This window comes from Anopheles moucheti, chromosome 3 (genome assembly GCF_943734755.1).
Source record: "Anopheles moucheti chromosome 3, idAnoMoucSN_F20_07, whole genome shotgun sequence".
Classification (NCBI taxonomy): Eukaryota; Metazoa; Arthropoda; class Insecta; order Diptera; family Culicidae; genus Anopheles; species Anopheles moucheti.
The window spans coordinates 74,097,198-74,114,650 of NC_069141.1; the positions used below are offsets into that span (position 1 = coordinate 74,097,198).

Consider the following 17,453-nt stretch of genomic DNA (forward strand, 5'->3'; position numbering starts at 1 on the left):
AAAACAATCCATAACAGAAACATTTCAAATAGAGCTTTAATTAGTACTTAGTACCGATGTACAAACATATCCCCTACATCGATCAGCAGATTGCGTTTGAGTGGATCGTTTCGGTTGTTAATCCCCCGATTTAAACAACTACACGTAAGTGGTTTCCAATCATTATTTTATTTATCCACCTGTAACTTAATCCTCCTATCCAAAGGGTTTTTGGAGTGTATGTGTATGCGTGTGTGTATGTGTGATTTTCCGTTTTGCCAACCAACTTCTGCATCCTAAATGTCTAACCACCGAAAGCGGATAGTAACGTTCTCTGGGAGCTTTATTTTGTTTTAGTTGTTTTTTCCCCGCCTCGGGTATTCCCCCTATTTAACCATCCTTCGCTTACGTTACATAAGGCCGAAAACTTAAACCGTTCGGTGGATCACATGCAAACAACGCTGCCCCGACACCGACGAGTTCGTTCGGACTGGTCGTCGCACTGCCAGCACCGACCGTCTGAAACTGCTGCTGATTGACGAAGAGGGTCGTCGCGTGCTGTTTGCTACCGGCCGTACCATTGCTGTCACGCTTATCCTTCGGATGATCCAGGATGCAGGACAATTTACTCGCCATGCCACTCGGGCAGTTATCGCCCCGTCCCGGCTCGCCAGCGGTTCGATTGCACGGACGTCCGTCGTGGTGGTCGGTGGATGTTTTATTGCCACCTCCAAGCAACAACGAACCGCCCGCATTGCTAACACCATTTTGTGCCCCACCACTGGTGGTAACGTTACTCGACCCAAGCGTACCGTTACTATGGTTACTGATGTTGCTGTTGCTACTCGTGCTACTATTGCTGCTGCTGTTACTGCTACCGTTGGCGGTGGTGCTTTGGTTGGTACCGCTGCCGGTACTACTGTTATACTTTTTCGATTCGTTCACCTTCCGGGATCGTTTCCACTTCATGCGCCGGTTTTGAAACCAAATTTTTACCTGCATTAAAATCGGAGCAATATTTAAATTAATCCATTTTACGGAACTGCTTACGTAAGAGCTTTAGTGTAAAATTCTTCTTACCTGTGTTTCGGACAGCAGCAAATTGTTCGCCACCTCGTACCGCTTCGGTCGGGACAAATATTTGCTGACTTTAAACTGCTTTTCCAGCTCGAGCAGCTGCTGGGAGGTGAAAGCCGTCCGTGGCCGTCGCGCTTTGCCGTATACTGAATTTTGTCCTGCAGCAAACAAGCCGATGGAAAATGAAAGCAAATAGAAACATCAACAAACTGCAGAAACGGGGGTTTTTTTTGGTCTTTTTGTTTAGCAAACTCCCACCTCTCCCATGCTATGCATTGCCTAGCACACTGTGGACTAATTTTGTTTGCACACTAAAATGGCCGACCCGAGAACAGAGCATAACAGCCAGTTGTGTTGGCACAGTATTTGCAAACTTGGAACGGTACGTTTCGAACGCTAATGCACTGTTAATCTGTAGTGTTTAATTTGAACGATAATCACTTTATAATGCTATATATGGTCGAGGTGGAAGCAGTGGCTTAAGTGGACTGTAGTAGATGAGCAAAGGAACAAAATGTGGCGTGGCAGATTCTGCTACCAACTTTACTTTCTCGAAACATTATTTCAGGAATTAGCGGGAGGAATAACTCTTGCGTGGTTTGTTTAAACGCAATTTTTGAATATTACGCAAATTTCTCTAATATCGAATGTATCCCTTATGTAATATCCTAATAAACGATTTCTAAGAAAGCCTGATTCTTTTTTAAAACACTTTCAAGAATTTGTTTTGCAATATAATAAATATATCCATTTTGTTTTAACTCCAACATATATGGCCTCTGTAATGTCCGTCAATTAGCAGGTTGCTGTCGGAGTTGAGACGTTCGCCTAACGTAGCGATATACTATAATTTGCCCAATGTAGACAAAATAAATATGTAACCGGAAGAAAGGCAGCATCAGATTATAATATTTGGTTAAAATGATTATTAGTTGTTTAATGTATGTTACTAATTTTAGATGAAAAGTTATCAATTTTAATAGTGAACACAATCGCCCTTTCTGAACTTTCTGATTATACTCTATACGATTATTTTGCAAACATTGAAATAACACCCATTTTGCTATGTACATTACTATCCCATCAACTGTAATTACAATCGCAAAATTGAACAAAGCGATGCATTGCGTATGGACAAGTGCATACCGTTTCGAGATTGCGCCATAGCGGTTCATTTCGGCCACACCCATTTCATTTGTAGCGGAAGACAATTGAAATGATCCATTGAGACTGCGCTTGTGCATGTGCAGTACATAAAGAGAATGTACTTTTGTTGGGCGAATCTTTTTTTTTTATCTTTCGTAAGTGGTAAGATTGTTATTCGAACAGCGTAACACTAATATACTTAATTTATTCCCAAGAATCTGGCGATAGTGTATCAGAGAGCTAAGAATATTATTGGTTTTCCATTACTTTTATCGTACTTTATTGCTTTTCAAACAACTGCAGTTTTAAGGAGTTCAATAACCATAATATTAATCGTACAAATTTGTTTTGGAACTAGATGTAAATAAGTTATTTACTGTATCAATTTTATGTGAATTATACAACAACCGGTTGGCACTATTAAAATAATTTTAAAACTTATCATTGCCTTTTATTCAATTTTACGCTTTTTATGGGAGTTTAAACTGCTTCAAATAATAAGAGTTTATTGTGGTTCAAATAAGCAATGCGGTTGCTAAATGTGGCACATTACCAACATCCGACGGCACTAGATTTGAATAGTATTTCCTTAACCTCTAGAGGTTGTTTTTACAAGGTTTGAGAACTTATCGCAACCCATTTGGAATACTAAAAAAAACATGAACATTATAGCGTCATAAAACCATCAATTTATTACAAATGTTTGTGGTAATTTACTGAGATAAAATAATGTTTTCACTTCGAAATCAAGGACATAACAGAAGCAAAACTATCCTTTTTAGGGATTAGTAACATCTGCAGTTAATGATTAATTACATACAGCTTTTCATGCTCTTTTCCTTTATTTTAAAGCAACTTTATTTTAAACAACTGCTTTTACAACTGTTTAGTCAGATTTACCTAGAACGGCTAGGTATCTTTGAGTCAAATTGTGACCCAATGTCTATAGTGTCAACTTTATAATAAATGGGTGTCACGAAATTAATAAGACATTTTGTCGGAAAGTTGTACAGTTCCTTATTCAAGATGAGCAACCAGGTCGCATAACTTTGAGATTTAAACGATGTATTCTCTTATCGTACTCAAGTTTTCATTTTTATCAACATAATCAAATAAATCTATGTACGACGACAGAAAATCTCTTAGAAATTAAGGATTAATATTGTTTTTATAAGCTCAACAAAGCGGTCACAGTAATATCCGTGAGTTAACAGATTGCCGTCGGATGTGCCACGATGCACCTCATGTAGCATCTGAAGGAATTACCCAAAAATTATGTATGTTGCCGGAAATCGTCAAGCTACACATATTCTTTCCGCTTTGGCAGAGATTGATATTTAACTTTTTAAAAAACATTTACAGAATTTTCATTTTTTTACCTTTGAAGTGTAGAGAATTCACCGACTCAACTTGGTGGTGCAGACTAAAATGATGCCACAAAACATGTTTAGCCATAGATTATGTTAAATGCTTTAGTGCACTTAAAACCCCAATAAGGTTTTTTTAAACTACTAAATTATATCAGAATTGTTAACCCTATCTACAGCGCCAATTTTCTTGTTACGGAAAGTTTTAAAGATCCTATTAACTCCACAATTTATTCCATCCGTAATTCATTTAAGAATTATAATAATTATATTTTAACAACATTAAAATACGTGATATCGGTCATAGTACACCCAGAATAAGGTGTTCATTTACTGTTCGGAGAAGGAAATTTCTTTAAAGTAATGGGAATTTTACTTTAGATTAAGATTCCAATAGTTTTAGATATGGAATTGTAGCGACTAATTTCATGAGTAACTCTCTATTTCGTTAGGGAATATAAAGTGGAAGTCGCTCAATGTAAAGCAGACATCATATTGTACCATACAGTGGGCAATTAAGTTTCATCCACCATTCCCGTTACATCCCTACTATCTAAATATGTGTTTTCCTTTTAGCTTCACTATGCGGCCGTCTAATTAATTCAACGCATGAAGTGTTAAATGATACTACGCGCAACTGCTGCCAATTCCTACCAACTATTCACACAGCCGAATATCGAACACTAATCGATTCGCTGGCAAACACTTGATCTTGGTCATGTGCAACTGCACCATGTCGGCAGCCCCAGTGTCGGAACTGCTTTCCAACAATTTAGTTCCGTCCCGCCTGGCCGTTCTGCCCTTTATCCTTATCCGTACCGGTACGACATCATCGTCGTAAAAGCTGTTAGCTTTCGCTCCGTGTTCGCTTCCCTGTACCCGGGTGGATGTATCCCGAAGGACCGGTTTTATTTATCAAATTATCAAATTGATTGTAAACACTTAGCCCCTTGCCTGTTAATTGGCGCAGACAATTTGCAGCATTCGCTGGGTTGTGGTGCGCGATAAGAGGATGCGCGACAGGGCAAGCGATGGTGTGCGATAGCGATAGTTGGTAGCGGAATGGGCCCAAAGCGGGTTCACGGATTCTACACGGCAGGTGCAGGGGGTGGTGAAGGGGTGTGTGCTGCAAGGGAGCTCGCATACCCCCGCAACCGAACCCATGAATATAATTCAATTAGTACCTAATCAGATGATCAGTAATTTGTCTGTTAGCACATATGCGAGCAATTTTTGAAGCAACGCTCATCGGTCGGTTGACGCACCGAGGGGAAAAAGGGACTGCAAGGGATCGTTTGGCAGCGAGGAAAACGGCATAAATCACAAACCAACGAAACGGCACCGGTGCGTACCGAAACAGTTCGGAATGTGCGTAAGAGAGAGAGAGAGAGAGAGAGGGAAAACTGAGTGCGTGCGCGAAAAAGAGCCGCCCGAAAGCTGCTATCAGGCGTGCAGAGTAAATAGAACAGATGTCATTGTACAAAGTTAATTTGTTTAATTTGATTGCTATCGTCCCTAATAGGAAGGGCGTTAAACGGCTACGGTGATACCTTTTTCTCCCCGGGTTTTCCTTTGCGTCTGTTTGCGGCTGTGTGTATGTGTGTGTTGTGCAATCAAAGAGCGTGTGGCTGTGTGGCTGGGTTAAATGAGCACCGGCACACACAAACACATTTCCCGCCATACACTCGGGAAAGATTAGTGACCCTAGTTAACTGCAATCAAATTATTGAAACCGAAAGTATTTACTTTGTGCCCTTGCCCAATACGCTCTGGTTTTTCTTTTCTTTTTTCGTCGTTTTTTCGTAGGAACGCCAGTAGGAGCCGTTTTCCGCGTCCCTCGTTCGGTAGAGTTCGGTGCAGGTAAGCGCGGAACCCGCACCCGGACCGTAGGGATTCGATTGCGCATTAGGGAACCGATACACCGAGAGATAAGTTTGTAGGATGGGAAATTCAAGTTTAATTGAAAATTAACTTTTTTAGGCAAATTAAAACTTTTTTTAAATCGAAAGAACGCTCCGTGCTCAAATTAAAACATTAAAAATATATATTTGAAGAAAAGCTGTTTAAAGTTTATGACGTACAGTATCAGGTAGCGATATGGTGTGGTTTTGTGTTTCTGTTTGGAAGTTTCACATAAACCTATTTTTAAGATTATTGTAATTTAAGAGTTGTAATTCTTTGTTTTCAGTAAAAAAAGTTGTTGCGTCTTATATTCTAACATTTTACATCTGTAGTTATCGTAGAAAATATTATCATTATTATACTCAAGAATTATGTACTCATAGCCGTAAATGAAAAATCCCACTAAAAATCCCCTATTGTTTTGGGCATTTTCTTTGAGATTTGTTACTTTAAATAACAAATACTGGTACATCACTAATTTCTATGCTACGAACTTATCGATTCACCCCACTACGCTACCACCGTGTGCTGACGACACAAACGATGATGCTAAATGGACGGCAATAAAAGACCAAGTGGTCGTTTAAGGTCCCCTGATTGTTGGGGATTGTCAACGAGGGATCAGCAAGTAAAAAATCACCCCCGCCACTAAAGAAGCACTCCCTGTAGAGCATCATCCAGCCAGAAGGACAGGTTTTACACCACACTTGCTTAGCGTTCACGCCGGATTATCATCCTTTTGTGGACCGGTACGCAGTTTTCTTCCCCTGATTTTCGGGGAAATGTTTTCCCCGTAGCAAACGGGAAAATACCGTAGGAGGTGTTGTCCGTTTCTGGTACCTATTGTTCAATTGTCGCTTTTCCGCTTAGGGGAAGGTTGCATTTACGCTCACCCCATATCGTGAGCGATATGGTACGCGCAACCCATACCGCAAAGATCGCAGCACCTTATGGTTGAAATTTCGCAGCCACCACCAGTTGGGATGCGGTGATTAGCGGCAGGAATGTTTGTTTGGGCTCGGCGTGCTAATCTAGTTGGCGATGATTTTCTCGCCAACCTGCCTACTTTTCACTTGCGCGCTGTATTGCGCGACCGTTCAGCACGCTGCACGGCTGGAAATAGTGTTTATAGTTTCCTGTTTGTTTTGTTTTCCTTATTTATTTATCTTTTTTTTCCTATTGTCGACCGGTATTGCGACTGTAGGGTGCGATTAATCGGAATCAATTAGTGTGAATAACGGGTGAGAAAGCGAATGGAAAACAAGGACATGAATACGACATGTGTGGCTGGTATACAGATGTGCTAGCGAAATGCACAGATTATGGTGAAATATGCACCATTTGCAGTAAGAAAAGATTGGGTTTTCTAGCATTTTCCAGCATGCAGTCTGATATTTTTTGAATAAAAGATAAAGTAGAAGAGAAAATCATATTCTACAATCTTTTTAGCAATATAATATCCAAATTATTTTTGTGTCAAATTGCACTTCCGACACCTTAAAACGTAAACAATTTTCCATCTTTAAAGTGATATGTTTTTGTAATCCACATATTTTGCATTAACTTATTTATTCTGTAATATTGTTTAAAGTTATGAATGGAGTTATTATATTTTTACAATCAACTGAATTTGTTATGTTGTGTAACTTTAAGTTGTCTGTTATGTAGAAAACTAAACAAATTTGTTAAAAAACTACTAAAATGCCGGATAAATTCCAATAGAACTTTATCAAAAAGGGATAAAAAGTTGTATCGTACAACTTGTATGATGTTTATAACGATAAACTATCGATTGATTAAATTGTAAATTACAATTATTTCCAAAGAAAGTCTTTAGAGAACATGTTTTGTTCCATTTCTGCTGAATGATAACCGAATTTTGGAACAGAAAAAAACAATTTGAAATAAAAATTATAATTTTTAAACAGATTCATTTGTATGTCCCCAGAGATGTCCCCTATGATTTTTTTTGAGCTGTGTGTAGTATTTTCCCCCAAAGCTCTTCCTCGACACAGTACATCTCTAGCAGTAGCAAATAACGTTTTTGAATGTAGCTACTTCATTCGAGAGGGTAACGACATACGACAAAAAACGACCACGCTACCGGAAAACCAAACAAAACAGTAGATACATCGATAATGAATGGAAAATCGCTGGATCGAAACAAAAATTACACCATTACCAGATATTTCCAGCCGCATTGTTTCAACACAACGGCGACGACAATCTCTTTGCACAAGCATACCAATGAGCTGGCATCAAATTTGCAATCACAACACTACGTGCCGCCCAGACGACAACACGAAGATTCCCCAAGCACCACCACCCGAATGCCTAGCTTCGTTTCTTTTACAAATGGCACTGGCAAAAAAACACCATAGAAACCATTTTTTCCAACCCACTAGCTTGATTGTAGTAGGCCTACCCGCTCGTCCACGTGTCATCTATCTTCGAGATGAAACTAGAAATAGAAAAAAAACACCATTCATGTCAACAACCACCAAGTACCGCGTAGCTCTTTTTAGTGCTCGATGGCTCCCATCGGGCTGGTGTCAACGACAGCGAATATCAATTCCTGCAGCGTGTGGCCCACTGTTTGCGTAGGCGGGTTGTTTGGAATCATGCTAACAAATTCGGAGATAACTCGATTTCATTTCCCTCGGCAGTGTAAAATCAATCACTCAACTTTGGCGCAACTGGAAGTTCAACGCGTGAACAAAAAAAAAAAAAAAATAACCCACCCCTGGCGGGGGTTTGAATGGATGGGTTTGTTGGCAAAAATCATACCGACCAAATCGGCACAGTACAAATAATATCAACGTTCCTTGTTTCGTTACAGACGCGCCTGATTGCGTTACAGGGTATTAGCTGAAGAGTTAGTGGGAGCTGGACGGGCCGCACGGAACGCTGGTTGGAATTACAAATCTAAACAATACCCATCGACCGCTTGGAGCTGGGAACAGACAATAGTTGGTACTAGATACATTTGAAGCTATTTTGTAATGAATTATTTAGGACCATTTAACCTGTATGTTAAAATACAGTGGCGGCCATTGAAATAGGATTATTTGTTGACGCAACACGCAATTGGTGAATGAAGCATTGTATTTTGTAGATTTATCTAATTATAATCTTTTTAAAATACTTAATTAATTTTAAAAAAGGACGTACACTCTGCATACACTTTATCTACAGGTCATAAAGGACTTTCAGAACAATGTTACAGACCAGAATAAAATACACACGGTCCAATGGCACGAAAATGATTGAACATAAGGGACATAATAAAGATTTTACTTTCAAATTCTTAACAATGTTATCTTCATAATTTTCACCAACTATCATAATGTCGAGGCATCAGGCATCATCTAGTTTAGAGGGCGAAAAAGTTGCCCTATGTGAGCCAAAATAATTTCTGTAACCAGTGCAGGATCAATCCTCTTGGCCAGGCCCAGGGCGGAATTTTTAAAGCGGGGCCTATAATTTTGCTACGGAATTATCGGTGGTAGGGAGCTACCTCTTCCGTGGATGCTCTCCTGGTACTATACATTCAGAAATTTTGGTGCACTTGCGTTTATACTTTAAAGTCACAAAGTCGATATTCTTCTCTGCATTTAATTTATCACATAGAAACTAATGTTTCATACAACCCAGGAAGATATTTTTGAAAAATTTTTAACCTTTACAATTAAATTTTTTGCTATAAATTATCTCTGCTGTTAAATTTCCAAACATCACACAATCGGCACAAATTTTGTGGGGCCCTCAACACGGCGAGGCCCTAGGCGACCCTAGGCCTACTCCGTCTACCGTTTGATCCGCCGCTGTCTGTAACCTATCTATTCCAATTATTATTTAAAGTCAAATATTTACAGTTATCTTTAAAAAAATTTCTTTAATACACATTTTATCAATGCCAACAAAATGTAATAACCCCGTTATTGATAAAATCAAAACATATCTAAGGAGTACTAAAATTATTATGTAGTGAATAACCGAAGAGTGATAAATGGATTAATCAATGTGGTTATGTTTTCAATGTTTTTAAAGTAAAAATATTATTTCAGCTAGCCTGTAGAACTCCGTTTCTTCAAAATTGTTCACAATATTACTCAAAGCATCTGGAAATGTCGAAAGTTGTAGTGCAGGCTTATTTCATAGTCCACCAATGTAGTTTTTTTAAACCCAATGCAGTTTGTGAACTGCGCAATATTCTTCGCAATAAAGCTAAATTTTCAAACACACGCAAAATTGTTACAATACTCTTTCGGGAGTACCTGTATCTACAATGCAGTATGTACAAAACCATATTTACATACGAGATGTTTGGTTGTATGCAAAACAATGTAGCAACAGATTTATGGCTCTGTTGAGATTCCATAACTGCCGAGCTTTTATTTTTCCTCCAGGAAGAAATGAATAAAAACCAAAATCAGACCATTCCAACGATTTTCCAAATCAAATCCGTCCGTTCGAAGATGTTACTAGCAAAAACCCCGGCCTGTCTACCATTTCGCACAACAGCAGCGCAGGCAGATAATGGTCAATGTGGGAGAAGTGAAGACGACCGTATTATCATTTTTATCGGTACCTGTAAGCTCCGTGATTCGTGGATAGTAGATGTTGTGGTGCCTTAGAAGCTCTAGCTGAGGTAGCTGCATGAAATGGAACCGATTCCCAGCATCAACCTAGAGCCGTTGGGAGGAGAGAAAAAAAAACATGTACATACATGCTTAACAGCTTCGTTTCCTCCCGTTTTGGGTTACGATATATGAAATTATCATAATGTGCTTATGTATGGCGGTATGGTAATTTGCATAATTTCCTCCCGCCACCTACCGGTATGCTTTTGTTACACACCGCCGGATGGGTGTCGAAGGTGGATGCGTTCGAGGTGAAGATCACCTGCGATGGGCAGAGATTGTAGAACGGCAGATAGTCGTGCTGGCTGGGGGAGGCTGATTTTGCGATTTGATTCATCGCACAGTCGTCTATGTCCTGCGGTTCCACGCTGCCCGGGTTGATCGATGAGCATGAGTCAGAGGAGAAGGTGGATTCAGACCTGGAATGAACACAACAGGGGGTAGTTTTAGTATGTGTCAGAGATGCCGTAGCTGGGCCGTTAATTTCGGCCAATATTCCTCATCTAAAGACGGTCTAATCAGATGAAAACTCGAAACACAATAGAACGGAACAAATACATTTGTTTCTATTGTTCTTTTCCATCTCTTTTAGGCTTTTCCGTCAATTTTCTTTTCGTTTTTGTTCGTGTCTTTCTCGCTTCTTTTCTATTTCTTTCGACGTTTGCAATCGTATTCGTCCTTTTTCATTTACGTTTCTTATTCTTTTTCGTCCCTTTTCATTTGTTTTATCTTTTTCAATAGTTTTTGTTTTCTTTTTGGTTGACTTTAGATTTTTTCTCGCCCTTTTTCATTCTTTTTCGTTTTTTTTTCGTTCGATATTTACCAAATAGATAATTAGAACTTTAGAATTCTCTTGATGTGATTATGATTTCCATTCCACTCTGTTCAACGAGGATCGTTTCCAGATTCAATAAATAAATAAAGCATCAAACTTCCGCGGTTCCCTTTACTCTTTCTTCTCTACCAAACGGTTTGATGGCGTACTTTACAACAACAACAAAAAAAAAACCGATGTACCAAATTAGTTGCAGTGTGGGTCAATCAAATCAAATCTGGTCATCAGATCGGTGACACAATTATAGCACTGTGATAGCACACCCGCCCCCCTTCCGTACAGGCAGTACACGCACACGTCTGGAGAGTGGTCCCCAGTGGTGACCCCATCTGCTGGTGGTAGCAAAATAGATAGCGTTTTAAGATAACAACCCCAAAAAAAAGGTGGCTTTATTTGTACTGGTCGCGTGTTGTTGAGACACTGCTGATACGCATTGACATTCCCATATCAAACGGTGGAATATATTGTGCTGTTCCGTATGGCGCATTGAGTTCGGTATTTGTTGATCTCCAAACTATGTCCCCATGGTGAGTAGGGTGGAAGTATTCTACGGGGCTTAAAGTAAGTTGCCTCGAAGCAATCTAACAATGCTAAGAAATGTTGTAAACGACAAATTCCAACAAAACTATTGGGGTTTTGCGAACTCTCCAATAAGCAGGTCTGAAAAAAACATTAAATGCGTCAACAAAAAAATTGTGCTTGTTTAAATTTTCACCCAGTGAGGGATGAAGTGCCCAAAAAAAACCCCAAAAAATACCTAAAAAATCCCAAAATGATTTTCGTTGCTATGGAGATAAAGGTCGTCCCTAACATTTTCAGTGTATTATTATTCGGTTTTATCAATATCCACGACATTAAATTACACTAAAAATAGCATATAATTCAAGTTCTATGTAAGTTTAGGATATTACTACTAGCCCTCAGTAAAGTATTTGCTGGGATACGTACGATCCATAAGCTATGAGATTGCTTGCTATAAACAACTGCTTTACGCATATGGAGCTGTACAATAACAGATTAAACAGGATTTATCCCTCCAGTTGGCAGGGTCTTCAGCAACTTGCCAACAACTCACCAACTCGTTACGACGGATGCCGAGCATTACGTGTTTACCATACTTAGCGCAGGCAAACAAATCACGATCAGCTTCTGATTGCGTTTGCCACCAATCGCGTAGCGCCGTAGCTTCGCATTTGGAAGCAAAATTTAAAGCAAAACACATTAGCAAAAATCTCGAAATCAGATTTGTGCCGTTGTGCTGTGTCTCACTTCCGCAGCAAGGTTCGTTTTCGCGTTTTGCGCCCCCTCCCCGGACAGAAACTCACAGTACACAAACATAACACATTGGATCCAATTACCATCGATACAATACCCCACCACAACCCGTCAACGTGTCACCGTCGGGCGAGTCGTCGTCTCGCAAGGCAGAGAAAACAATTGTTGATTGGCAAATGAAATATAGCACGGGCACGGGAAAGGGTGCAAGGATTGTGGCGTCTTGCCGATGCCGAGAGAAAGCCGAAACCGAACGAGAATTGCAACTGGCAACATTTATCTTATGTGGCGCCCCTGTTGGCTTCAGCGCTTCTTGGATGCTGCGCTCGTATTGGATATCGTACCCACACCAGACCAGACGCTGCAGAACATATACGCCTACGCAACGTACATAAAATGGTTCATTGTCTGTTTTGGGGAGCTGCAAGGATTCCACGCCAAACCGACCACCGACCCGCGCTCCGGCAGCCAAAACGTAATCAAGCATCAAAGCATACAATCACAATGCGCATGTATCGTTTATTGCGCAATGATTTGTTGGACTCGGTTGAATTTTCCTTGTTCCTTTTGCCAACCCGAATGTCCCGGGAGAGACATTCTTCCATTTGTGCTGCTGAAGTGTACCGATCGGTACATCGGATTTGCTACCGATTGAGATGGTTTTGGCTGCGTGATACGTGGAGCTTATACTGATTTGTTGGGTTTGGAAAACGGTAACACGGCTGATGATGGCCAAATGACTACATGCAACATAAATTTGTTGACATGACAGGCGAATGAATCGACGAACGGCATGATATGTACACCACCGGTAAGGCCAGATTAAATGCCATCAACCATCTTTGTGCGTGAGATGTCAGCTCCGCAAAATGGAGAAGAGCAATTTGAACCATCAATAATGTTGGTGAAGCTATTCATAATTGCATAACAATACATTTGATTGTTTGCAAAATACATTTATATTATATTAACACTAAACAGAAAGTATACTAAAATTAACAGTAACTTGAGAGAAAAATAAATACGCGAAGAGATTAAAGCGAAAGGAAAAACGAATTAATGAAGCACAAAAGAACACGAAGCAGAGAAGAAGTTGTACTCAATTTTTCGTTTAGTTTATATAAACCATCTACAGAAGTTCAATCCAATTCACAGTTGGGTTAATAGTTTACCCTTCAAATTATTGATATTAAATGATTTCCAATGTGGAATTACAGTGAAGTGTAATTCCTTAAATTTTATCTTTTTAAGAAGGTAATACATCTGACGATGATGAGATGGATTCTTTCTACTCTGTCGTAATGTCTACTCTAAGTTTCTTAGAAAATCTGTTCCAAAAAAGTAGTATTGTATTTTTAAAGATGGTGGATCTCATAAATAAAGTTTTTGGATGTTACACAATTATTTATCTATTATCGTTATACTTTAACCTTTATAAATTCGTTTCTGGACTATTTTTTATGTCCATCCTGATTAATGATCAGGGTTCACTATCTATTTATCAAAACGTAGTCAATCTTTCGTTTTTCAATATTTTCAAACAACCCTACGTACGATGACAGGAAAGTTAATAGAAAGTAAGTAAATTATGTTGATATTGTATTTACATCAACAATGTGATCGCTTTAAATGAGTTATTATAATTCTAGTCATTTTGCTCTTGGTATAGCTGTTATATAATTTATATTAGCTCTAGCATAACATTTATTATTATTGTTATTTATTAAACTGTATCCCACAAGAAAGCAATTTAACTAAACGTTATGACAATTAATGCTTTCGCTAAATAAATCTAGTTGTGACCGTAGAGTAACAAAGTTACAATCCTAACTGATATTTGACTACTATTTTTACTAAAGGATATATTAAGTATATTAAAAAATTGTTGTTGTTATATAGTTAAAAGCACAACATCGACCGAGTACACCCGGGATAAGGTGACCTTTCACTGTTTGGAGCAGGAAATGTCTTCAAAGGAATGTGAGTTGTACAACAGATTAAGTTACCCTTAGCTGTAAGCAATACGGCCTGGCCGTTCTTGAAGAAATAAAAATAAAAGCACAACATGCTTTATCGTCCATACAACATGATCGTTGTGCAGACACAAAACAGACCTTTCATCTCATACACCCAGTTCTGTGATAAGCAGCGCCAGTTCACGTCACCATCAATTAGTGTCACATACACGAACACACCCACGTTCTTATCAAATAAACTCATTAATTAGCTTAACCTATGCTGTACATGATGCATATCGGGTGTCCATGCGGAAATAATAAGCCAATCAAACTATTTGCCCCAAGCAATGGCACGAATGGAACGCGCTTAGTCAGTGTCAGTGTGTTTGCTGTATATATTCGGACCGCTGGCATACCGGACCGTATCACCGACCATGATTGACGTGTGCGCCACATAATCAACGTGTGGTAAGGAAATTAATTTGGAATTGTCATGTAAGTGATTGCTACTGTCGCCCGCTGTACGATGATTAATCTGTCCGATACCCGGTTATCTGTTTGGTAATTAAACGGCACAAGCAATAACATTCATGCCGTTCCGATGTGATTTGGTGATAAGGATAGATACACTATACATACACACACACACTTTATGTTTCTGTGGCTTTACTCCATGTCCCGATTGCGAAACCAGGATGATAATGATATCGTTATGAGCAGGAATATTGTTGGCATTTGAAGTACACACATCGTAACTGGTCAATATCGCGAGTTCGGCGAGTTCCAGTAGTGTGCAATTCTAATCTTCTTAATTAAAAGTCACAATTATCGAAATGGAGCTAAATTAAATTAAATTCATTCCACTAGCGAGGCTATCATCGATACGTTCTCATGCAATAATCGACTTTGAGGCAGAGGCTCTATCAAGAGAAGACAACCTGAATCAAAAGCTTATCAGAAGCGAAAACATGCAGGTAATGAAAACGAACTTAATTAATTAAGTTTATCTGCCCGTTTCATGCCAGCTTCATTGCAGCTTCATTGAATATTAATGAGTAATTTAAAAAAAAAACCTATGCACTTCTTGACTTCAAGCGTAACAATACAACGATTTGCAAAAAGAAATGTCAATAGAGCAGATATATGTTTTAATGAATTGTTTTGCACATTTATGAACAATAATGACAATAAAATCTTTAATATCTATTATTGATTCGGCGTGACGGATATATTGCAAAGATTTTTAAGCTCCTCGGAGCTATTTGGTAATAATTAAGAAACTGTTTCATAGTTTAACTGTTTAAGTTTTTATTTTAACAAACGTTAACGAAGATGGATTAAGAAATCAGATTTTTCGTTCGGGTTTGAAGCTAAAGATATTTGACGGTTGCTATATTACAAAAGAACTTCTCTTTTATTTATTGGAAATATTATCAATTACTCAAAGAAACAAGTTCAAGATGTATTACAGCTGTAACTGCCATTTCTGTACTACCTAGAAACACTTTATGTTTTAGTTTAGTTGCTGACATGAGTTGCTGACACAGTCTTGAGCATATTAGTTCGCTTCAAACCTACACAAACTGCGAAAACAAAAGTCTAGTTTGAGCTTTGTAAAGTAACGAACTCCACTTAAAAGCCACAAAAGTACGTTCACTAGCAAGCGGACATTCCACAATTCCTCACCAAAGTTCGTCGTAATCTTGCCGTTTTCGGCCAAACGGCTCATAAAAAACCATGGCTACCGAAAACCACCCCTAAGTGGGCAGCCATTTTGTGCCAATCAACGAACACTCTCAGAGCTCCCCCAGCTCATTATTTACTACCAGCGCAAAAGCTCTAATCACCAATTAGTGCCAAACAGTTAGCGTGCCATTTGCTTCATTTTCCACCATTTTCGCTTCCCGTATTTCCGCCCAACCTGTTCCCCAATTCCTACCGGACCGTGCCCACTTGTATATTATGTATTATTATGTTTGCTTTCTTTCGCTTTGGGTTTTGTTATTTTTCCGTTGCACGGTGCAGAGACAATGCAGGAATACGGTGAAATAGTAATTACAATCTCTAATAGAAATAACTTTTTCACCTCCATAACTTCCCTTGCGGGACATCGGTCCCGTCTCAAGCTGACCAAGGGAGTTAAACCAGTGATCATTTCGGTTGTAGGTAAGTTCTTGCTTTTTGGAAAGACAATGAAATGGCTGAAGCTGAAAACATTTTGAGGTTCTTGTTGATGAACGCTGTTATTAGGTTCTAATTTATGTCAATTTATTCTGTAGCAGCATGATGCGTATAATATGCTCTTTTGTTGTTGACTTTGAGAGTTTAAGCAACAAGTTTTTAATCCTAATATTGTATCGTATTGATAACATTTCCTAAATCTTATTATCTTTGCAGTGTTATTGATTTTTTTAACAGTTTTTTTTTGCAAAATTATGACATTTATTTTACATTTTAATTCTTTTCGTTATTTTATATGTGTTCAAACTGTTCATTTCAATTATCTTACTCTATCTTACCTTGAATGACGATCTTCACTCGCATTAAACCCATCACCGATCAGATCCACATTGTTCGCTTTGGCACGTGTCGGCGAGTGTTCGACACCTGCGCCACTATTGTTTTCATGCTCTTTGCTGGCCAACAGTGCCTCGATACGGAACGAATTGGCATTGCTACTGGTTTTGGTACTTCGGCACATTACATCAGACCCCGCCGCAACCTCCACGTTGGACACGGTATTACTAATCTCACCACTATCCGCTAAACGTCCATTAGCCGCATCTGCGGTATCCGTGTCGGCCATATTGTACTGCTGCAGTTGTTGCTGTTCAGCGTTGCTCATTCTGCTTAGCCACTGTATGTCGTTTGATTTTCCACCACGTCTAATTGAATCGTTTGCAAAAGACACACAATTCCCCTTTTCTTCACCACACCACACCGTCTCTATCACAAAGTACACTGGTATGCTTTGCAATCAATCGTTATATGTAAAGGTTAGCATTATCTACGCACTGCACTGATTACCCGAATGCACACGGATCACGTGTGGTAACGCAACGCAACACACTAGATCGAAGTTGAATTGGTTAGTACCAGCAAATACACCCGCTCGTCACTGGTCTGTTCGCGTAGACGTATACACTGGTCGGTGGTTAAAATGAACTGAATGGCTTCATGAAACGTTAGCAGCCACGAGCTGGATGTTTGATGCGATCCGAAATCTACCCCAACCTTTGTAGATAGCTTGCTTCCGTCGAGATGGAAGACG

The 17,453-nt window shown here is 39.2% G+C and overlaps 1 protein-coding gene across 1 annotated transcript; it reads right to left on the minus strand.

Moving 5' to 3' along the window:
* Window positions 1-232: 232 nt before the first annotated feature.
* On the minus strand, window positions 233-17,027 carry LOC128303853 (homeobox protein Hox-B3-like). The gene is made up of 5 exons (XM_053040930.1): window positions 16,702-17,027; window positions 10,311-10,533; window positions 10,063-10,159; window positions 1,060-1,214; window positions 233-975 (listed from the first exon to the last, which is right to left on the minus strand). Exons 1-5 carry the CDS (start codon window positions 17,025-17,027, stop codon window positions 385-387), a joined length of 1,392 nt encoding a protein of 463 aa, XP_052896890.1. The 3' UTR covers window positions 233-384.
* Window positions 17,028-17,453: the final 426 nt, after the last annotated feature.